General features: G+C 34.5%; 1 protein-coding gene across 1 annotated transcript; it reads right to left on the bottom strand.

Annotated features, from left to right (window-relative positions):
• Positions 1-590: 590 nt before the first annotated feature.
• Positions 591-24,149, bottom strand: LOC129979162 (opsin-5-like). Its single transcript, XM_056090693.1, has 7 exons — positions 24,124-24,149; positions 20,440-20,628; positions 18,169-18,276; positions 16,023-16,223; positions 13,833-13,960; positions 12,492-12,692; positions 591-878 (listed from the first exon to the last, which is right to left on the bottom strand). The coding sequence occupies exons 2-7, from the start codon at positions 20,585-20,587 to the stop codon at positions 657-659; spliced, it is 1,008 nt and encodes a 335-aa protein (XP_055946668.1). The 5' UTR covers positions 20,588-20,628; positions 24,124-24,149; the 3' UTR covers positions 591-656.
• Positions 24,150-24,949: the final 800 nt, after the last annotated feature.

Here is a 24,949-nt window from a genome sequence, read left to right as displayed (position 1 = left end):
TCGACAGCCGAAGAATTATTATTTCAGAGATTCTCAGTTCTTGTATCTGCTCTGTCCGGATTTCCGAAAGATCTTGTGGAGGAATGCTAACAAGATGCTGAACTATCTGAAATCTTCCACGGTATGTAAAATCCAGAAAAATTCAAAAAGAAAAATGAATGTGTTTGAGAAATAAGAAGTCTGCCCTTTATAGTGACAGTTTTGATGCGTCATTTCTGGTTAATGAAGTTGTTACTCTCACATCTGCATTGTCATGGAAATAAAATTCGTGAAAACACTTAACAGTTTCAGCTAAACCTACGCAGATATTAGTTAAGAATGGAGGCGTTTGTGAAAGTCATGCTAAAAAAATCAATTCTTTTCTCATTTGCTGAATCAAAGACTCCAACAAATCTAAAACAACGGAAAAGGTTCTAAAACTAGTTTTTTTAATTCACTTTTTTTGGAAATAGATTTTCGGAAGAGATATAACATTTCTCCATTCTTGGACAAACGTCGGTTCTAAACTCAGACCAAGAAACAGAAGTGGATCGAATTTACTACTATAACATGTATTGTGCAAGGAATTTTTGCAAGACGCGCTTAGACATTAAGAACCCAGAAAGAAAGAAATCCAAAACGCTCTCTGACAGAGTTGATTCCGTCATTATTGCTCATCAAACGTGACTTTCTGTGACGTGAGGCGTCTCGCTGGTGGAGGAGTTGTTGCTGTGGACCTTCCTCCTGATTCTGGAGCTGCCACTCCGCACTCGGCTGAGCCACGACGAACGGAGGGAGATCTCGGAAGGAGAACGGAAGCTCGAAGACTTCTGGGACGAGTTGTACAGAAAGGACGTGAAGGCGCCCCTCCTCTTGTACTTGAACAGCATACTGAACATCTGCAAGAGAGAACGAAAAGATTTTGCGTTAAGCTATTGCACCAAAAACTGTGTTAAGTGAATTAAAAAATTCAAATGTTAATTCAGTTTTTTAATTTTAATATTTCATAATTTTTATAGTGTTTAATTATTTACTTATAATTCAAAATTATAAATATTATAAAATACTGCTTCCCCAAATTCAGGAAGTATTGTGTGTGTGTGTGAGAGAGAGAGAGAGTGCGTGTGTGTGTGTGCGTGTGCGTGTGCGTGTGCGTGTGTGTGTGAGTGCGTGCGTGTGTGTGTGTGTGTGTGTGTGTGTGTGTGTGTGTGTGTGTGTGTGTGCGTGTGTGTGTGTGTAAAACATATATTTTTTAGCAGTTTCGTGGCCAATGAGACAGAAGATACTCTGAATTTTTAAATTTCGCTTTTATTCCATCCCGGGAAGCATAATTTATGTACAAACAAAAAGCGACGAGGTACGTCAATCTATAGTACGACACAAGAACTAAAAGAGACCAAAACATTTATCCCCAGTGATTATATACTGTGAGTTTCTGATAAGAATTTCTTTACGCGTGTCGATTTAGGTAAGGGGAATATAGGTATCTTTTAAAAGAATTCGCTCAGCTTGACAGAATTTTATCCATTCAATTGGAGAGTGTGAAAGTGCGGATTAAACTAATTTTACAGAGTTCTTGTAGCATTAATTAAATAAAAAGGGTGAAATTGGATCATGAAATAAGAGAATATTTCAGAATTAAGTTAATTTCGATTAGATTAAAATAAAATTTATGAAATTACATATTATATATATATATATATATATATATATATATATATATATATATATATATATATATATATATATAAAATGTATTATGATCCCCTATGTATTATGCTACTCCCCCTCCCTCGCCGTCAGATGGCAGTAGTGTTCCGATAAGTCGGAGAAGCGAAGCAAACAACAGAAAAGAGACGCTTGTAACGGGAGAGTGTGAACGTCGAAGTTGAAGGATAACAGCCATTCTATGTTCACCTAAACTGCAACCAACCCTATACTTTTGTTCTTTTACTTAATGTTCGTGTAGTCCTGTGTTCGTCTATTAAGATATGGAAAAGGCAAACGTGTAGTCTTCTTTCGATTGGAAACACGACCCTATATATATATATATATAGAGAGAGAGAGAGAGAGAGAGGCTCAAAAATTGAGAGTACACCTTACTTTTACTTGACAAATGCGGCTTTCAATATAAAAAACACATCACCGGGAAGTGCAAACATGTTTTTATTTTTACACATAACAAATGGTTTAATTTAGAGCAAAAATAAAGAAAAAATCAACGAAAAACTTCTAAATTGAAAAGTTTCAGAAGCATTTTAAATAAACATACGCAGAATGTTGTCTCAAAAAATTGAGAATACACCACAGAAATTTTTTGCAATATCATGCCTAGAAACAAAGTGTCACTATTAAATTGCATGTCTTTTGGCTCTTATAATAGCCTCTAAGCGTCATGATACCGATTTGACCAATTGTTTTTGGTATCCGAAGATATTTTACCCCATTATTCTTGCAACACTTGTTTTAAATGGGTTTTGTTTCTAATTTTGTGTTTTTGAACCCCTTTTTCGAGTACGGCCCACGAATATTCAATGTTATTGATGAAGTGGAACTGTGATGGTGTGGTAATTGCTGTTTACAATAAAAAAGACACTATATTTTAACGTTACATGCATTCTGTTTGCAGTCGTTGTCCTGCTGTAAAATGGAATATCCATCTAAAACCAAATTTTTAACACTTTCCTTTATATTGCTGCGACCATATGGTTCATCCAACTTGTTGCAGCAACTTTTCAAATCATAGGCAGAAGTGTAAGTGGTGAAACTGTACTAAATGCCATTAGACAAGCTGGATATAAAAATCGCATTATTAGATAGAAACCGTTCATCAGCTTGCAAATTCAGAAAATGCATTTGAAGTTCAATTTGAAGTGCAAAAACTCATCAATTGAAGACCAATAACCTTTGGAAGAAAGCTATATTTAGTAATGAAAGATAACTCAACATTTTTGTCAGTGACAACCATCGTACTGTATGGAGAAAGCCTAATACTGCTTTGGATCCAAAAAATTTACGTCCTACAATTAAACATGATAGTGACTCTGTCATGATTTGAGGTTACATGGCTTCATCCGGAGTAGGAAATTTCATTTTTATGGATGGCATTATAAACGATATGGTTTACTTGGATAAACTTCGCAGCAATCTAAAGGAAAGTGTTAAAGAATTGGCTTTAGATGGAAATTTCATTTTCCAGTAGCACAATGACGCCAAACAGAATACACGTAACTTCAAAATAGGGTGTCTTTTTCATTGTAAATAGCATTTACACACACCACCAGAGTACTCAGACATCAATATCATTGAATATCTGTGGGCCACACTCGAACCAGTGGTCCAAAAACACAAAATTAGAAACAAAACCCATTTAAAACAAGTGTTGCTAGAAGAATGGGGTAAAATATCTTCAGATACCACCAAAAATTGGTCGAATCGGTACCACGACGCTTAGAGGCCATTATAACAGCCAAAAGGCATGCAACTAAATAATGACGCATTCTTTCTATGTGAGATATTACAAGAATTTCATTGGTGTATTCTCAATTTAATGAGGCAAAATTCTGCGCATGTTTATTTAAAATGCTTCTGAAACTTTTCAATTTAGAAGTTTTCCGTCGATGTTTCTTTATTTTTACTCTAAATTAAACCATTTGTTATGTGTAAAAATAAAAACATGTTTGCACTTCCCGATAATGTGTTGTTTATATTGAAAGTCGGGTTTATCAAGTAAAAGTAGGGTATATTCTCAATTTTTTGAGCCACTGTATATATATCATATATATATATATATATATATATATATATATATACAGTGACACACAAATATCTCTGATTACTTATTGCTGAATGACAACAGTCAAATGTAAACAAATAGGCATAGCAATTTTTCAGACTGCTTCACTAAACATATTAACATTTGCTTTTAATTCAGTGCTTTTCCAGTGAATGGAGTTCCAAAATATTATTAGAAATGCTCTTCAGAAGCCTGGCAAGCTAATCAGGGGAAAGAAGAAATAGCCACCAAAAAAAATTTATCAAGTGTCGAAAAAGAACAATCGTCGTGAGATGGGTAAATGCAATGATTTTACTATTCCATATTTATCGTTTAAAAAGTCAATAATCTAGTTGAATAAACTGGTCCCAAAGGCAAAAATCGTTTGATTAACAACAAAAATGGTTTTATTAATAGTTAAAATATTTAAAGAGTTATTTTTTTATTTTCATTGATAATACATCAGTTTACTAAATTTCAAAACTCTACCACGTCAGGAGCGAAAAAAAAAAAAAAAAAATAAGGAATGTCCATCTTTACAAACATGGAAAAAGAATTAAGTAGAGTTTTAACACGCTAAATGCCTTGTCATCCATATCCAGATGACAGTAAAAATTATCAGACAATATAGAATTTGATGCGAGTAAAACAAGCCTAGGTCTAGTCTATATCTCCTTGTTTTAACACATTGCTTGGCACGTGATTCATACAAACTATATAATTAGATATTTTCTTCTCTACCACAATTAGAAGAGAGCAAATCAGTAAGCATCTTATTAGATAGTGGTCCGAATTGCATCATGGTGGAAAACGTATTAAAGAAAATTAATAAAAAAAGTTTTGGAATTTGGTTTTCAAAAACATGAGGAAATTCAACAAAAGTGGAAGGATAAATTGAAAAACAATATTCTGAAAATATCTTTCTAAAAATAATGTTTAGTTATCTCATATATATACAACTTTTTTTCTTTGAACTAAAAAAGTGAACATTCGGCAATATTTTATCAAAATTCTAGATCTTTCTTTTTTTTTCAAGTCCGAGTCAAAAAATCAAATTACTAAGTTTTCCGTTTTTATGGTTGGCTCATTAATAATGTCCTATTATTAGATTGAAAGATCGTTGTGCATCAAATGTTTCAAAGTTGAGTTCGCCGAAAAACTTAAAGATTCACTCAAGAAAATTTTATAAAATAAAAGAGAAAGTAATAATTATTCGTTGCTTATTGTTCAATAGAACACAAATATCCTAAAATATTTTACAGTTTACAACATATAATTTATTTATTCTCCCCTTCCCACTTCTTTACTTGAAACTGCCAGCTGAGATACGTTTCAATGTTCACATCATTTTTCAAACTACTGAAAATTGCAAAAATTAAAATTTTATATGTCTCTATGGTGTAAAAGTGTAAATTAACAAAATAATTTTTTTTATATTCATCTATGCACACACAAAGTTTCACAGCTCAACCTTCAAAATTCTCAGAGATGTGCTTTAAAAAAAAAAATTAGAAGGACAAATCATAAATTTAAGCGTATAAACACTTATCTCAGAATATCAAATTTATTCAATGCAAAAAGTTATCACTTATTAATATTTGTCTAACTGTACATCATCATGACGTGAAAGAAGTTTTCTAATCACGTATGATGTCTGGTCAATAGCTGCATCATTTTATAAATAAATTTGAGGGACTGAACATTTAAGATATATTAGAGAAATACCGCCAAAAGAGTGTGATTTCCGAATGGCTTAGTCAGCAACGTTTGGATATGCTGACGATTTATGCTATATGTGATCGTAATGTCGATCAAGTTGTAGAAGACTGTTTTCCGAATTTCCGGCATCCTTCTAGGAACAGAACAGTTTGGCGAGTTAGGAGAATAGCGGAAAGGATACACGTGACATTTTGGCTTATTTTTAAAGTGGCCCTCGCGCACAGTCAACCTAAGGATCAAACAAAATCGACAGTAAAAAGGTAAATGGCATTCACAGAGTCCACGGACTGTGGTGGTCGTAACTGTGGTTCACAGAGTCCACGGATGTGGAGAATCACACCAGGTTTAATGACATATTCGGACGCCTACGCGACACACCTGGATGACTACGGGATCGAATTTTACAATAAGGGCTCTACTTTAAGTAAAATTAAATTCTCTTTCCCTGAAAAATGCAATTCGGGTTTTAATCGAGATAAAAGCTCTCATCTTCCAAACTATCCTCTCTAGAGCGGCAAACATCCATTCTCCGTGTAAAACGTTTGTCACCAATGTCCTTTTTCTATAGATAGATATAGATCTCTAGATATTTTCATAAACTCTTCATGTATACTAAAATGGTGATCGATATATTTAGTTAGTTATGAATAACATTATGTCTGAACTGAGGAACGAATTGACTTTGGCAGTCACGATCTTAGCCGACTAATTCAAAATTCTATCTAAGTTACAGGTGAACTCAATTGCATAGGAGCAACTAGTGTTAAAGAATGCCACTTTGTATGAATGACGAAGGTTTTAAGCTTTTAAACACTTCGAGTAATATTATTATCTGACAAATTTTTCAAATTTAATGAAAAGTAATGAATAAGATTTTAATTTTCTGATTCACGCATATATATATATATATATATACACACACACACACAGGGTCTTGCCGAATTTGTCTAACAAATTCAGAGGGGTGATAGTAGGCATCCAGAGGATAAAGAATCATCATACAACATGGGGATAATCTTTCATCTACTTAATGCCCATTATCCTTGCGCTGAATTTATCTTTTAAATTTCACAACGATCATTGCGAACATCGATACTGATGTTGCAGCGATGTTTTTTGGTTCGCAATTTAGTTTTTGATGAATATCTTTAAAACTTCCCAGTTCTCACACTACACGCTTATATCAAATTATAGAATATAAAATGTCTTACATTTTCAAACTTTTATTTTTCCTCCAGTTTTAATATTTTTGCAAATATGGGTTCTAAACTACTTTTTCGTTTTCAATAATTTCCTAAATCATCAAATCCGCATGTTACCAACAAGAGAAAAAACTTTTAAGAATGTTCTTTCACTTAAAAAAAATTCATAGTTGAAACACTATGTGTTGTTTTTTTATTAATTTTTTTGCAGTTCTCTGACTCTATATATTTTTGTGATTTTCACCTACTAAACGTCATTTGGGACCCCATGTTGTATGGGGATTCCTTTTTCCTTGATGCCTACTATCACCACTCTGAATTTGTCGGTCGAATTCGGCAACACCCTGTGTGTGTATATATATATATGCCGGCGTCCTGGCATAGGGGTAGCGTGTCTTCCCCGTGATCTGGGCGTCCCGGGTTCGAGTCCCGGTTTGGACATGGTTGTTCTTCCGTTGTTCTATCTGTGAGATGTGTGAATGTGCTCTCCTGTAAAAAGAGGTTGTGGAAGCGAATGAGTGATGCGTGAGTGGCAAAGTCGTACTCTCGGCCCTAGTTGGCGCTGCTATAAAAAATAAGAGACGTTCCCCCTCAGGCTTAAATCGCTGTCTTCGTAACAGTGGGCTTGTCAGTGGCAAGTGCCATAAGAAACAAACAAACAATATATATATATATATATATATATATACATACAGGGTGTTTCATAAATGATGGGAGTAACTTTAAGGGGTGATAGTACACATCAAGACGAGTAATAGTAAATAGGAAACCAAGTGTCCCAAACGTTTCCGAGGGAGATAGGCGCATCAACGTTTAGGGCCCTAAATTGCAAATGATGATAAAAAATGGATTGATTCATTTGCGGTTTTCGCTAAAACCATTCTTTAAATTAGTGTTTTCTTAAAAAAAAAAAAAAAAAAAAATAAGACAAAGTTTAAAAAATGTCGATAGAGGGCGCTCTAGACTTTGGAGTACCGAACAACTACTTTTTACCAGTATTTTTTTATTTTGTTAAATATTTACTAAAGCTTAGACTTTAACTTAAATTTTGAGCGCAAAATTGAAACCATCGGGAACGGTTAAGTGGCGCAAATTTAACCGCGTTCAGGGGGTTAAATTTTAAACGCTTGTATCTAATGATCAAAATAATAAATGATGAAACAAACTTTAATAGGTGATAGTAAAACACCAAAACAAACAACATTCATCAAAGAAATCATAGTCGTAATTTTAACCCGAAGGTGATCGAGGGTGCTGAAAGAGATTTCGTTTTAAGAGGCAAAAAAGAAAACAAAGAACATTTACGTTATAAAAAAAAAGTTTAATTATAAATGATTGCAATAGCTGTTCGAAACACTGACCATTAGAGGCGATGCATGCGGTACAACGGCGAAGAAGGAATTCGCGAACCCTCTGAAACACGCCAGGATTATCGCGCACCTCCCCTGCAGCGGCCGAAACTCTGGCGACGAGTTCTTCTGCAGATTCGATAGGAGTCTCATACATAAGACTCTTCAGGTGCCCCCACAAAAAGAAATCCAGGCATGAAAGATCGGGCGATCGCGCTGGCCAAGGAACCGGACCACCTCGCCCAATCCATTGATTTGGAAAGGCTGCGTTTAGATAATTTCGCACCTCTGGCGCATAATGAGCTGGTGCTCCATCCTGCTGGAACCACATTACTCGCCGGAGACGAGGGGGAACATCTGTCATCATTTCTGACAGCAACTGTTGCAGAAAGGTAAGATATTTTTTTCCATCCAGGTGTTCTGGCAGAAGATAAGGTCCAAGTAGAGGATCACCAATTATTCCTGCCCAAACATTTATGGAAAATCGTCGCTGATATGCATGTGTAGAAGATGCATGTGGATTTACATCTGCCCATTGGTGGGAATTGTGGGTGTTAAATTTACCCTCACGTGTAAATGTACATTCATCTGTAAAAAGCACAGTTGCACCAAAATCGGGATTTAGGGTGTTCTTCTGCAGATACCAGCGAGCAAAATCCATTCGACGAGGAAAATCCTTTGAGTCAGTTCCTGGACTCATTGGACATGAAAAGGATGCATACTTTCATCCTTTAGTACTCGCCATGTCGTGGAGGGTGATACTTCAATTTGACTAGCCACTGCTCTCGTGCTTGTATTTGGATGATCAGCCACCATATCCAGAATTTTTTCTTCCACAGCAACCGTTCTGTTAGACTTCGCACAGCCTGCATTTGAACGTGCACCAAAAAAGGATCCTGTCTCACACAACTGTCTGTGCAAGCGCACAAATGTTTTATCATTGGGCAACCGCCTGTTGGGAGACTTTTCTCCGTACAATCGTCGCGCCTCTGCACTATTCCCATTTGCAGTTCCGTAGATGAAGTGCATATCAGCCTTTTCTTGATTAGTGAAGGGCAACATCTTTCGTTACGTTTCTACCGTGATTTACACTTGCACACTTGGGTCAGTGGCTTTTATCTTAATAACAATTTGCATATGCGTTCTTCTTCTTCTTCCCCATATCACAATTTCATGTTCTTCTTCCAGAAACTTGCAGCTGTAACGCTTGCATGGATAAAATTTGAAGATATTCTAACACGTTTGCGTTTGAATGCAAATCATGCATTTTCTAATGAAAGTTGATTGTTTTGGTGTTTTACTATCACCTATTAAAGTTTGCTTCATCATTTATTATTTTGCTCATTAGATACAAGCGTTTAAAATTTTAACCCCCTGAACGCGGTTAAATTTGCGCCACTTAACCGTTCCCGATGGTTTCAATTTTGCGCTCAAAATTTAAGTTAAAGTCTAAGCTTTAGTAAATATTTAACAAAATAAAAAAATACTGGTAAAAAGTAGTTGTTCGGTACTCCAAAGTCTAGAGCGCCCTCTATCGGCATTTTTTAAACTTTGTCTTAAAAAAAATTTTTTTAAGAAAACACTAATTTAAAGAATGATTTTAGCGAAAACCACAAATGAATTGATCCATTTTCCATTTTTTATCATCATTTGAAATTTAGGGCCCTAAACTTTGATGGCACCTATCTCCTTTAGAAGACGTTTGGGACACTTGGTTTCCTATTTACTATTACTCGTCTTGATGTGTACTATCACCCCTTAAAGTTACTCCCTTCATTTATGAAACACCCTGTATATACATTCTTAAAAGAGTTTTTCTTTTCATGTTTGTAATATGCGAATTTGATGATCTAGGGGGTCGTAAATTGCTAAAAACGAAAAAATATGAAAAATATGCAAAAATATGAAAACTTGAAGAAAAATAAAAGCTTGAAAATGTAAGGAATTTTATATTCTATAATTTGATATAAGCGTGTAGTGAGAGAACTGTGGAGTTTTAAAGATATTCAAAAAAACTAAAATGGGAACGAGAAAGCATCGCTGCGACATCAGTACCGATGTTCGCAGAGGGCGTTGTCAATTTCGAAAGATAAATTCAGAGCAAAGATAATAGAAATGAAATAGATAAAAAATTACCAGAAAACATAAGTTCGCAGGTAACATTTATTCAGTGAAAATCGCAAAAACAGACGTCGAAAAAACAATGTCTTGCGAAGAGAATGGCCCAATGAATACGAGAATTAGGAACAAGGTAATCGAGAAGAAGCCTTCTCGTATGTAAATTTTTCATGCTTTCGAGAAAAATAAAAGCAGCGAGCAAATATTCATTAATGAGCATTGCAGAATTGGTGGTCGTTAAACTTCATTCGCAAACAACAAGTCAAATTTCACAAATGCAACTAAAACTTGCTGGTGCTCCACCATGCATTAACCAAATGTTCAGGTGTACAATTGTCAGTATTCCCTGTAGCAATTCCGGAGGAACGTACTGGAAGAAAAAAAGGTACTTGATACCGCTGAGTCGCTCGGGCAGAAGATAGATGGTCGGCAGTCCAAATAGATGACTCTGCCCAGATGTTAATATCAAATTTGTGATATACGTGCGTCGAGATAGTGATGTGGGGATTTTCGAATGACCAAATATTCGCATTGTGTGCGTTGAAGACCCCCTTCTCTCGTAAAGTAGACTTCATCTGAGAATAAAACTCTAGCGGAAAAGTGTGCATCTTCCTGTGTGGCATCAAGCTTCCAGCGTGTAAACTCTACCCGATTTACGATTTTTATTGAAAAACGTTACCTGTGACCCTATGTTTTCTGTTAAATTTTTATCTACTTAATGCTTATTATCCTTGGTCTGAATTTATCTTTCAAATTTGACAACGCTCTCTGCGAACATCGGTACTGATGCTGCAGCGATGCTTTCAGGTTACCATTTTAGTTTTTTTTTTTTTTTAATATCTTTAAAACTCCCCAGTTCTCACACTACATTCTTATATCAAATTATAGAATATAAAATTCCTTACATTTTCAAACTTTTATTATTTTTTTTTAAGTTTTAATATTTTTGCAAATATGGGTTCTAACTACTAAACATTCATTTGTGACCTCCTAGATCATCAAATCCATATGTTACCAGCATGAAAAAAAAAAACTTTTAAGAATGTGTTTTTACTTTTAAAAAATTCATTGTTGTAACATTATTTGTTATTTTTTTTTAATTAATTTTTTGCAGTTTCCGACAGTTCTCCGACTGTCTATATTTTTGTGTTGTGATTTTCAGCTATTAAACGCCGTTTGGGATCCCATTTTGTATGGTAATTCTTTATCCTCTTTATCCTTGTTATATATATATATATATATATTGCATTTTACGTATTGACTCGTTTTCACAAGAGAGCCAAATAAAATTGTAATTTTTTATTCTCTTTCTCTGTAGAAGCCAAAGCATTTCCATTCGTTTGGTTACCTTATTTGCTGAAATTTTGCAACTGGATGTATATGTCTAATTGTAATAGTTTTGGTATCAAATGCTTGTTCCACTTTTGGGGGATACTCTATATGTATAAAAGATGAATTGCCCTCTCATGTGTTCATTTTCAAAATTTTAGCACATCAGGGCGTTTAGGGAAAAAGAGGTTACAAAACTGTTCTTACTAACATGATACAATCCCAGTTAAAAAAAGACAACATACAATTGTGTAAAATAATTGCTTATTTATATTTTTGTTATCTGCAGAGTTTTTACATAATTTTATACTTAACTGCTTCTTCATTCAATGATTTGAATCAGTTGTTGCATGGTAAGACTGATTTCCGGTGACGTAATTAATGTGCCGCAGATTGGGCAGATTGTGCCTTTGATGCCAATCTCAAAAGGTGCTCAATTTCAGTTCATTATATTTAATAAAACTGATTTTTTTATTTAATAATTCATGCGAAAACCTTTTTAAACCGAAATCTAAGAAACTGCAATTCCAGCCTTCAGAATGAAAGCAATTGCAGCTGATAAAATCAATCTTAATTCCTTCATAAGAAATTTGATCGGCTGTTTTCACTTCGAATTCAAAATATTTATGTTCGCTCGTACAGCTTGGTTGCAGAGAATAAATCAGTGATGCCGCATAACAAATGCAACTCTGCATGTCAAAATATAACTGCACAGTGTCCTATGCAATACTGTATGAAGCAACATAAGAAGAAGGTAATGGATTCTAGTGATTAAGTATTCACTTGTGATTTGAGCACAAAGCAAACTGTTCGTCCATAGCAAACATTATAATGCTGCTTTTCATATTTTTAATGTATAAAGAATTTATAATTTCAGTTTTTTGGAATCCTCGTTCAGATTGTGTATATATATATAAACCGAATCCACTCAAGAAATGTAGACTGCTACACATCCAAGACTAAGAAGGCCAAATATTACTTTTACACTCAATAAATTTATGCAGGGTAAAGATGCCTTACCTCGGCTACTTCTCGCCGAAAACCTTTCGACATGAACAAGTAGATGACTGGATTGGTGGCAGCGGCTGTTTTGCAGAACAAAGCGGATAGAATTCGGTAAATCTTCGGAACCAAATCCGGATTGCCGTAAGCCTCGTACAAGCACACGATAGCGTAGGGGAACCAAGCGATGACGTATGCTGTGGCTATAACTGAAGTCAGCTAGAAAAAAGATTTAGCACACACTTAATCCTAAAAGTAAGTATGCAGCTTATATCTCAAGTCATTAATTCTAAATTTGATACATAATTTGAATAAATTTGATCTGGAGAGTACTACTTATTGCTTTGTAATAAAAACTAAACTCAGTGACTCGACAGCCCTATGTGGGCCAAGCCTAAAGTGCCCATGTCTGCTTTCTTGACCTAAGGCCCTGGAGTGCGCGGCATATGTCCCGATTAGGTGATCAGCCTAACGCGGAACCCCCAGTGTTTAGTTCCCAAGCATTGCTTAGTCTTCAGTTTATCGACCCACTGAAGGGATGAAAGGCTGAGTCGACCTTGCCCAGCCTGAGGATCGAACCTCGGGGCTGTGCGTTGATGCCGCCGGGCTTCTATTGCTTTGTAATATGGAAAGATTATCTTAATAAGACCAACTAAGCAATTTTTTACTGTACAATCATTGAAAAGTAATTTTAATTTTTAAAAAACGTAGTACAACATTGGTAATTATTTATTTGCAAAACAATATAATGAATGTTTTAATAAATATTCTTTGAGGAAGCGCAGAAACACTAGTTAAAACGTGTTATCGAAGGAAGCGGCTTCCCACATAGGATAACGATTTCTAAATTCACAATCAAAGCAAAAGAATTTTTTGATTCGCAAATACGCATCAGCCCACAGTATCTAAACCGTAGTTTGAGATTTTATGCGTAGTTTCCCTTATCCAATCCAGGCTACTTTTTGCGGTCCTATCTGAACATCTGTTGGACAAAAATCCACCTAATGTTATCGTTATATTATTTTAATAAAACAATTTTTACGAAATTGAAGAGAAAAAAATTTCTTCTTCGAGAATAACATATTTCATTGCTTACTGAGGAATAGAATAAGAGTCCTTTGCTAAAATATTTACTTAAATATATCCTAATCTAAAAATATGTTCTTTAATTGCAATCACATAGCGCTATCTCTAAAAAAATAATCCATAAAACACATATACATCGCTACAATGTAAATTGCCAATATTATTGCCCAAATATTTCATTGGATTTAAATTACAAGGCCGAGCATTTGAGGCGAGGCCTGCCTTCAGCCACTTTTATCTCCCCTAATCCTTTGGCTCCATGAGATGTCTTACCCGCACTAGCTTGAGCTCCACAACCAGTCGATTGCTTCCTGACGAAGACACGTGTCCCAACTTCTCCAAAACTTTCCTCTGTCTCCCAGCTTCCAGTATGATAGCGATGTAACTGTAAACGGTGACTGCTGGAATGTATAAGAAATAGACTTTAAAATCTTATAGGTCCAGACACACACTCGAATCATATGAATAATGCTGGAGAATTAAATTTTTATTTACTGTTTTTTAATCAAAAAGAAATCATGGGCATCTTTTCTTTTCAGATTACTTACAGATATACCAGTGTCACTTGTCTCGGTGTTGGTGAGGGTCGCCGATTTTGCCACCTAAGAATTTTCTGATGCGCGATGATAATTAAATAAATTTTATACAAAATTAGGTAAATTAATATTTAACATATATAAATGTTAATTTTTTGTAGTTTTTTTTTTATTTTTGAAGTAATATAATTACTTTTAAATAGGAAAAAATATCTTAAAAATTATGACAATTATTCAGTTAAAGAATATCTGGAAAGGGAAAGGGAACGTACCATTCCCAGAATAGACCACATGTTTCTGAAAATGGATCGACTCTTTCTTTAACTGTAATTAAAGCTAAAGACCTTCTGCTTACAAAATTCATCTCGGCATACAGTGTACGAAAAAAAACAAAAAAAAACTGACATTTTATGCACTCTGTAATTTCTCCTTTCTTTGCTTTTTTTTCTCATATATTGCACAAAATCACACAGGTTCTTTTTTGTTTTTTAACAAGGAATGACCGCTTCCCTGCTATCTAAACAGATTTCGACTCTTTTTCCACCTTTGTGTGAGTGCACATCTTCAAATGCCTATGAATTGGCGTACAAACTACAGACCAAATTTAATCTCTTTGTAATTCGCGTTTTTGAGTTAGAGCCTTCATGAACTGATAAACATAATGCTGAATTCTTTTTTCAGGCTCGGGAAAGTCTCAAACAGAGATTTACCTGGATCAAATGGTTTGACAACAACGACGCTTCTTCACTGATGCACTTCTAATGCTACATACTTCAGAATTTAATATGTTGAATCAGAAGCAATCTGTTACGCAACAGACAGGATGTAATGCTATTTTACTCAAGGAAATAACATAACTACTGAGGTAGAATAGCCTGAAATTACCTGTAGATTCTTTCCCAATGCACATCTGCGTAGAATTACATAACAAAAAAATGAATCGTTTGAAATACTGCTTATTCAACTGTGTGACCGTACATTTTCATAATGTATTAGCAAACATTTTTTCCTAACACAGATTTTTATATTCGAAATGAATATAAAATATTCGAATTCTATTCAAATCGCATTCTGTCGCCTAACTTAACAATAATTTCTCCTAAAAATAAAGAATATATATAATATGAACTTTTATACAACAGTATCTAATATTAAAGTCATTTTTAAAACGTAAGTATAAAACCACTTCACTAACACTCATTTTTAACAAAAATCCTGTGTCTCTTCCTTCTGCCGATCTGTGAGAAGCTACCCACAAACTGCTCTTAGAGGCTCTCCTTGCTTACCTGTAATATTCATGTCCCAAAACACTACGTTAAATACATTGATTCTTAAATTTCGTTCCTACATAAATTTGTTTGTTAAAAATAAACGTGTTTGATAACAGGGGTCCTAAAAAAGAGTGGTGGATTTTGAAAATCAATAAAATAAAAAAAAAGACGAAATGTTATCATTCATATGCTCAGGGAGTTTCATCCCATCAAGCTGCAAATTTAGTTGCCATTTCCACTAAAAAACGGGAAAAATCAAAACGTTGCAAAAAATGAATCAACGATGCAATCCACATTTACAACAACAGCATGACGCAGTCTGTAGCAAAAATGAGGCAAGTACTTCGTTTCAACTACATTTGTTGCAGATCACCTGCAATCTCGACTGTCGGTAGAAATCTAAATTAAATTTACAATTTAGTGGGATAAAATTGCCCGATTTTTCAAGGAAAGAAGCAGAGAATACATTTCTATCACACTCCATCTTTTTTTTTTTTTTTTTTTTTTTTTTACTTTTATTCTTTCAAAATTCCCCAGTCAGTTTTAGGGCTCCCAGTATAAATCTCTGCTTAATATCTCTGTGTGTGTGTCCCATTTTGCTCATAATCTAAAATGATTGTACAGAGAGGTTAACATCTTAATGATGCTCAACTCACCTAGAGGTAGAAAGAACACGAATATGAAGGCACAATTCACAAATATTCTGCCAGACAATGTTTGATCCGAAAAGGCAATCGTGCAACCCACTTCGAAAGTTTCGTATCTTCCAAAGTCAAATGCAGGGCCGATGCTCCACACCATGGAATAGAGCACGCAGGCCACCAGCAGGGAGGCAAGTGAGCGCTTCGAGAGGCTCTCTGCAAAGGAGGAAATTTTGTTCTACTAGTAATTAGTATATAATAGCTGGTAATAGTACAATCATGTCCAAAATTAAGGTCACAAACATAAAATCTGCGAAAAAGGAAAAACTATTCACTCTGTTGCCACGAAATTTGGCTCAGAAGTACACTACAATGGAAGAAAGAATCTAGACACATAACAACAAGGAAAAGATTTTAATTGGGAATTAAGAAACAAGGCATACCAAAAAGTGTTACATTATGAAGCAGAGATAAAGCCTTTATCTCGGAGAAAGCCTGTCTAATATGGAGTGTGACCACCGAGCAGTGCTATACAGGCTTCACAACGAGCTTTCATACTGTTTATGAGGGCGTCAATAAATGCTTAGGGTAACAAAGCCCATTCTTCTAAGCGGCTTTTAACAGCGGCTTTTAACTCTTGGAGGGTTTTAGGAGGGGGGTTACGCTGTGCAACGGCCCTTCCGAAACCATCCCAAGCATGTTCAATAGGATTGCGATCCAGAGACCTCGAGGGCCAGTCCATACGTCGAATATCCTCTTCCTCAAGAAAATCATTAACGATCTGGGCTCTGTGTGGACGCGCGTTATCGTCCATAAACATGAAGTCTGGGCCAAAAGCACCTCGGAACAACCTCACATAGGCTTCAAAGATCTCATCCCTATAGCGATGTGCATTGACAGTACCCGCATCGAAGACGTGCACTGGTGTACGACTGCCCAACATTATGCTACCCCAGATAAGGATTCCTCTGCCATCAAATCTGTCGATTTCTTTTACGTAGGAGGGATGATAGCGAGCTACTAGCTCTCTCCAGATGAAGATTCGACGAGTGTCACTCTGTGTGGTAAATCTCAACTCATCACTGAAAAGAACACGCCTCCATTTTTGCTGTGCCCAAGACTGATGTGTTCGGCACCACAACAACCGGGCTTCTCTGTTGAATGCAGTCAAAGGGACGCACTCAAATGGTCGCCGGGCATAAAAGGCCCTCTCTACTAGACGTCTGTATACTAATTAATAAATTTGTATATATCCATAGAGACAAACTGTGTCTAGGGAGGGAGTTTTCGCAGTGTTGAATATAAAAACTTACAAAAAAAATCATTTAAATGAATTTCACCGATACATTTGTATATTAATATAACTGTTGAGGAATGAGGTATTTAAAAAACTTCAAGGTTTTTCTGCGGTGCTGAAAATAATGTAACTCGTAGAGTGCAATTTTATGGACTTCTAAAACATTATAGATTATTAACTAGAAATTATCTCACTGATTTTTATTTACGTAACTTCATAGTTAAATGTAGAAACTTTTAGTTTCCAAAATGTCATACATGTTACATGAAAATATTATTCATTGTTTTCTTGTATTAACTCAGAAAATTATTTTGCCAGCAAAAAGAATGTTTTGAGTTGTGTGTAACTTAACTTGGCTATTATTGAAAACAATTTCTTTAAATATGAAAAAAGGAGGGTGGAGCAGTATTATAAAATGGTCATCACTGAATAGTTTTTTAAATTTTAAAATGACATAAAAAAAATTTATTGGATTATAATTTCTCAGATAACAAAGGTCCCAAAAATATCAAAATTTAAAATTTAATAGGCAACACGAACAAACTAAAAACCAAAATAATAATCTTCGAAGTATTTTTAATTTCTTGTACTGATGCCAGACTTGAATGCATGGTTGCATAGCATAAAAATGAAGCCATGCTTTTTCGAACTTTTTAAGTGACGCCTGAATGTGGGAGTTTAGATAGAAGTTTAGGTAAAAACATTATTCACTTATTATTATTCTTAAATATTGACTTTAAATTAGCAATCAAAACCTTAAAATGCTTTTAATAGAGCCTTTACTTGAAACTTGTAAATAATAATACGTTCTTTTCTGAAATATTCATAGAGTAAGAAAATGAATCAAAATATGAGACTTCTTACCTCCAGACAGACGACAAAGATTCATGTAACGAAGCACGGCGATGAGACTGTGAGCAACCATGTCGTAAGTTCCAAAAAATAAGGCCATGATTCCGAAGAACATGCAACCTGATTAACAACATAATTTAGTTTTTTTTTTTTATATTTCACGACAAAATAACAGCTAGTTATCGGTCGGAATTTCAAATAACTGGTATCATGATTTTTGAAAAAATGCACATTCTAAAGAAGAAGATTGTATAATCATAATATAAATAACTACTAAAAATGAATTAAAATAATAAAAAATGATATTATTTATTCTAAATCATATGAAATGGAATGGATATAAAATTTAATTAGCTCTAGGGATGCAAAGATGTCCTACACTGAAGTCTATGCAAGAATGGACTTGATCATTTTCCTTTCTTATCCTAAAGCCTCTAGAATAATAAAACTCGCATGTTTTATTATTTCACTTACAACCTAAACTGCAGGCATTAGAAGCTCCTTAGAATGGAGGATGTTTAAATTAGGCGCATTCTCTGAATATATTGAACATCTACTTTGTAAAAATAAATTAATGGTCAAACATAAAATGCTCATTTTCGTATTCAAAATTGTAATTGTTCAAAAGAAAATGAGGTGAGGAGGGATAGTTGTGAGCGGTGGGTTGATAGATATGCAAGTATTTTAAACTGTGTGACAATTCACACGACAGGATAAAAGGTGGAACCGGGCAGCGCGAATAAAATATATATTGTGTATATGTCAGACCGATGCTTTTTCTTAAGGATATGAATAAAAGAATGAACAAAATGATATAAACAAAAGAATTAATCCGTAATGCAACAGTGGGTAACAGGAATACAGCCTTTCAATGAGAGACAGTTTTAATGAACTTTTAATTGCCAAAAGCGGTACTAAACGATTGTAAGAAAAATTTTATGGGAGAATTACTAAATATTACAGTTCTCATCGGCCACACAAAACAACGAATCATTATACGCAGAATGAAGAAGGCTATGAATTCGGCTCAGGGGATACAAACAGGAACACGCGCCAGACTGCTGGGATTAAGAAATTAAACCGTCTTGTTTACGAGTGGACAGGCTCCATTGAGAACTTTCGACAAAAGGAAGAGATAAAAATGATGTCGTGAGCACCTATGCCCATGAATAAAATGGGATTTTGTGTAGCTTCAAGATGTTAGTCCTTGGCTACCTATCTTTAAGTCACTATTTTGGATACTGGCCATCACAGAATGGTGCGGGGGGCGAGATACGGCCCGGGGGAAGTAAAATGTTGAACGATTTCAAATCTGGGAAATGGATATATGAATGCAACAACTTATTGTAAATGTACTTAAGTGCTTCTTATTCCCAATTTTAGAAGTGATATTCAGAGCTTCGATGGACATGAATGCCTGCTACTATCGCACAGTGCGTCATTGCTCCTCTTGAAAATAAAAGAATACGTATGAAATGAAGCACCCAGCGTGCTCTCCCATAGATCATGTATGAAAATGCCCTTGGGAATGCATGGGAGTGTCCAATGCACCACCACTGAACAAATTCCTTATTGTCGAACTGTAACCAGAGTACCAATTCTATCTTAAATAATAGTCGAGGGTATTCGCAGCCGATACTTTGCATGCATTACAGTTTATAGACGGACTAAGATTCAATGAAAGTGGCTAAGTTTTAATTACTAACTAAACGTATTAAGGAAACATTCATTAGAGTTTTATGACAATTTTATTTACTTCCACGAAAAACATAAATTGTTGTGCTTTTTTTTTTTTTGCAATTTGTCTTTTCTTTACATTCCTATCAATTTATTATATTCTGCATTGTATTTCACTTGAATTTGTATTGCTATTGTAATTGCTTTTTTATGATTTTTCTCTCATGTCTTTCTTGGCATAGTATTTAGCATTTATTTATAAAATGTTGTCTCCTTTCATTTAGGGAAATGAGGGCACTAATCCATTGAAAAGTCAAATATTTAAAGTGCCAAAACAAGAGATAAGGGAGATGGTCGTTATTTGATATTATTTAAAAGTGACTAGTCCTTTTATGATGAAAGCTTATTTTTGAATTGAAAGGGAAAACACCACTTATTGATGGATGAAACTGAAGAAACAAAACACTTATCAGATCTTTAAGCAAGTTCTGTAGGACTTAAAGTTTCACAGAAGAATGTTTGTATTTACTTCATGCATAAAATCGTATTCATTCCATGCGTGATATTATTTCATTATTCATTCTCAGAAGGTAAGGAAACATTTACCAGAATGATTGAATATTCTTTTTGCATCGTAGCCGAGCGCAGTGGCGATGGACATGGGGTGCAAGCAGAGGGAGAACAACAAATCCGAAACGCACATGGAGATTAAGCAGAGCTGGAAGGTGCGGAGCTTCTTTTTGCGAACACTCATCACCAGCAAGACTAAACTGTTCGACACCACGGCAGTTGTTACTGCAAAAAGATAAGAATCTGGAGAGTGAAACGCTATACGTGTAGTGCACGCTAGCTATTTTCGAATATTCATACCATTTATATTAATGCAATAATTCGTTAGATTTTTTTTTTTTTTTTTTTTTTTTTTTTTTGCTTGTTGACTTAGGTAGCAGTTTTAGAAATTTTTTTTAATTCCTACAAGCATTTCCAAAGTGTGGAAATGGCTTTTGAATTTTATATGGCAATGATTTTGTTTTATATATTTCATTATTTTTCACTGTCATTTTAGCCAAATCAAATACATAATACTATTTCATGAGTTTAAAGTGGAATTTAAAGCAGCAAAGTTACCTATAAAATTAATAGTGTATTTTAATAGGAAATAGATAAAAAAATATTGAACACAACATTGCTTCAAGAAACTTCATGATGGAAATAAAAGTCTTCAAGGTAAAGAGTGAAGTAAGGACCATTATTGAATCAGAACTGCCCGAGATGCTTCGGAACAAGTTAAGGTCAATCCCTTAACAATGTTATGAAATTTGCATTGAAATGGGAGGTGAGGAAGTTAAGTGAACAAACGCAGGAACTAAACCTTTTTTTTCAAATGGCTACCACTATTTCAAACCTCTTGCAAAATTTCTCAATGGCCAGATTCCAATAATCAAAGAAGCAGTCGAAAATGCCTTTAAAAATTTCATTAGTTCTAAATATCAGAATTGTAATCTTCTGAGATGAGTAAATTTATTTTTTACTGAGAAAGAAATGGCATTTCAATGGTTCTTACTTAAATTAAACAATTTCTGTAATTTTGGAGTGATTCATGACAACCGCAGGCAATTTTACACCAGCCTAATAGTTCCTTATACAACTAAATTATGTTCGAATGAAGAACATTGGAATTATAAAATAATCTTTACTTTAGTAACCACAAAAATGGTGCGCACTTTAGTCAGCCTGCGCATCTAAGTAATTATCTGATAGAGTCCGTGAATATAAGAATACGGGTACTGTGATCCGATGCAAATGAAGATTCGCTGGCACATGAACAGACCGTTCTTCTAAGAGCTAATCTCTTCAGCAAAGATGAAGCCAACACAGCCATTATTATTTAGCCATTAGGAATTATTATCACTAATTATTAGTCATTATTAGTCTTAAGGAAGCTATATCCGGGATAATTTCCCCACCGTTCTTCATCCGTATACTGATAGTGCCTTCCTGAGGAGATCTGTGGTAATCGTAATGAAGAAACCCTCAGTCAGCATGAACATGAAAGGCAATTGAGAATCTACTTGACAATTTCTTATCTCCGGAGATTTCCATTAGAAGCTATCATGTACCATAGATTAAAACTGATTACAGTTAACCGAAAGAATCTTGGAAGTCAAGTTTTAAATAAGGTAAATTATGACAGTTAACGGAGAGAGAAGTAAGAGAGTCGACAACAAGCATCGCCGATTATTTATTTTTTTATGTAATGACGTTTTGTATGCAAAAATGATTTAACCAGCGACCTTCAAGTACAAATTCTCTTATATTTGATTATCTCTTCTTGATCAATGACATCTGATTCTACTAGTGCTCTTCTAAACTCGAGATCTGCAATATGGCCGTTTAAGCTGAATTGCTAGCAGCAATAAAATAAGCATCTAAATTCGCAAACAACGGTATATACAAAATACATGTCAATAGTAGAGCAAGAATCATAGCATCCTTCATTTTAAAGAAACAAACCAAGCAATGAGAAAAACATCTAAAATACTCCTAAAAAAATCTAAAAGTCTCCTGGTCCCATATAAGCCACATATGCAAGTCAAAAAGAAGCTGATCAATAGGAAAAAACACACAGCGAAATCAGCTACTCTCAATGCAAACCAACCTTCTTAAATTTCATATAAATAGCCTCTTCAGGAATAACCTGCTTCAGAACTGACATTCTTGAGCAACAATTGCAAAAGCAGTAGAACCTTTAATATCGTACCTTCAGTTAGTCATCCTCCCCTTTGATTGGATAAGAAAGAATGTTAGCGCATTTGTTCACATAACCCTCTCCCTGCTTACTTTAAGAGGTTCTGAAAGTGATCAGTGCAGCTGTGATTAGATCGGTTCGGCATTTCTATATGTTTTGGTGTGGGCCCTCACGATTTTACAGTGCATGAAGAAATCAGCATCACGACTCGAGTAAGAAAAGATAAAAAGAGTCGCCAAAAGTTCTTCTTCGCCCCAAAAAATTCAAAGGAAAACAAATTTTTCAGGAAAATGAAGATACCCCCCTCCCTTCCAATTTTCTGAGTCTTCATTGTCTGAAGATTCTGTGCTTTCAGCATCAATTATTTCGCATTCAACAATCATCCATCCAAGTCCATATTGTCGTCTAAGAATTATTACTTTTTAATCCACCATCCTCAGTATTTACAAATATTTATTAATAAGTATTTGTAAATACTTAGTCTATATAATACATTTCAGAGTGCATCTTTCTTTGATATTCCTTTTCTTTGTTATATGTTTATGCACTTTCTGCAAATACTTTTATCTGTGAATATCTTTGTAATATTTCGTTATAAATGAAATTATCATGTCATGTCCATTGAACTTTTTAGTGATCGAAAGGGTGTCAAGTATGATGTATTAAAAGGCCCTCTCTTCTATATCTGATGACCATCATAATTATATCACGGAACTATGAAAAATACAATCGTATTTTACTTTTATAAAGCGAAAGTTTATAGCAGTTTTATTACTTTAAGTTGCTGGATTGGCCATCCAGAACATGTCACCTTAATGTGCAGATGGGTATTGTACCCAATAAAGAAGCATGAAAAGATTATTCTTGAAACAAAAAAAAAATTTTAACAAAAACTCATAAGCGTTAAAAAAAAATTTATAATATGGAGATAAGACATTAAAATAGCTCAATCATGTCAAAAAAAATTTAATTTTAAAATTAGAGGTGTTTATTATTATTATTATTAGAGTAACATTTGTGCGATTTCACTCAAATGTGCGCTGTACAAGAGAGAAAATACGTAAAAGCGTCAGAAAAATACGTCGCATTATTGTTCGAAAAATCTCAAATATTTTCATTCATCAGAAAAATAACCGCAAGTCTGTGTATGAGCGATCGATGAATAATGCAACAAAATAATATGCATTATTCATTGCTAAAAGTTGATGTGTATTACATTAAAACTGCAGATTTGTATCAAAATCTATAAAGAAATATAAATATATACAATTATATTGGTATTTTTTGTAATGTTTAGGAACTCATCTATCAAAATACATATTCGAATTTCTTAAGTGGACTTAAGAAAAAAAAAAAAAAAGAGAGATTTAGTTACAAGCGTAGCACCAATACGCATGTTGCTAATCTTGCCCCAAAAAAGTCTTATACTTATTTTTCGTATTTTAGGTAATCGTATGTACGTTTCGCCTCATTTTCAAATAATATATTTTCATTTTTAATTAATTTTATTTCCCTTTCGTATTCCATGAAAATAATCTTACCTTTTTAATTATTGCTTTTATTCATATGGGCCTGCTGATTTTCCTGTAAGAAACATTACACTCAATTATCCAAGGCAAATCCCTTGAATTATTTTTTTTAAAAACATTTAAGTAATAAAATGATCTGGCGGCGAACTTTTAATGTGAATAGAAATTTTGGATACTTTCGGAAAATTTTTATTCGTTTCAATTGTGTTTTATTCTGTAGTATTTATTTTTAATTATAGCCAGTCACCACAGAACTAAGCCATATCATGTGGAAAAGTATTTCTACCGTTCTCATGAACGACATCTTTACATGGATATAAGTCAGAATGATAATTTCCACTTTTAGAAAGTCATAACTTAATATTACGATTCCATTTTCTTGTTTGTTTGTTTGTTTGTTTCTTATGGCACTTGCCACTGACAAGCCCGCTGTTACGAAGACAGCGATTTAAGCCTGAGGGGGACGTCTCTTATTTTTTTATAGCAGCGCCAACTAGGGCCAAGAGTACGACTTTGCCACTCACGCATCATTCATTCGCTTGCACAACCCCTTTTTACAGGAGGGCACATTCACACATCTCACAGATAGAACAACAGAAGAACAACCATGCCCAAACCGGGACTCGAACCCGGGACGCCCAGATCACGGGGAAGACGCGCTACCCCTATGCCAGGACGCCGGCTCCCATTTTCTAAGCTGTCATTTGTTTGGCTTGACGGTGTACGATGAAAATTACAATATCACGCAGAAATCTATAACATGCTAATCATAAACATCTCTAGAAATATTAAATCTTGTCCACAAAAGAAATTGAAAGCTGCTGCGACGTAGATTGCA

Source organism: Argiope bruennichi, chromosome 1, assembly GCF_947563725.1.
Source record: "Argiope bruennichi chromosome 1, qqArgBrue1.1, whole genome shotgun sequence".
Lineage (NCBI taxonomy): Eukaryota > Metazoa > Arthropoda > Arachnida > Araneae > Araneidae > Argiope > Argiope bruennichi.
This window is presented reverse-complemented; position numbering and strand designations above follow the sequence as displayed.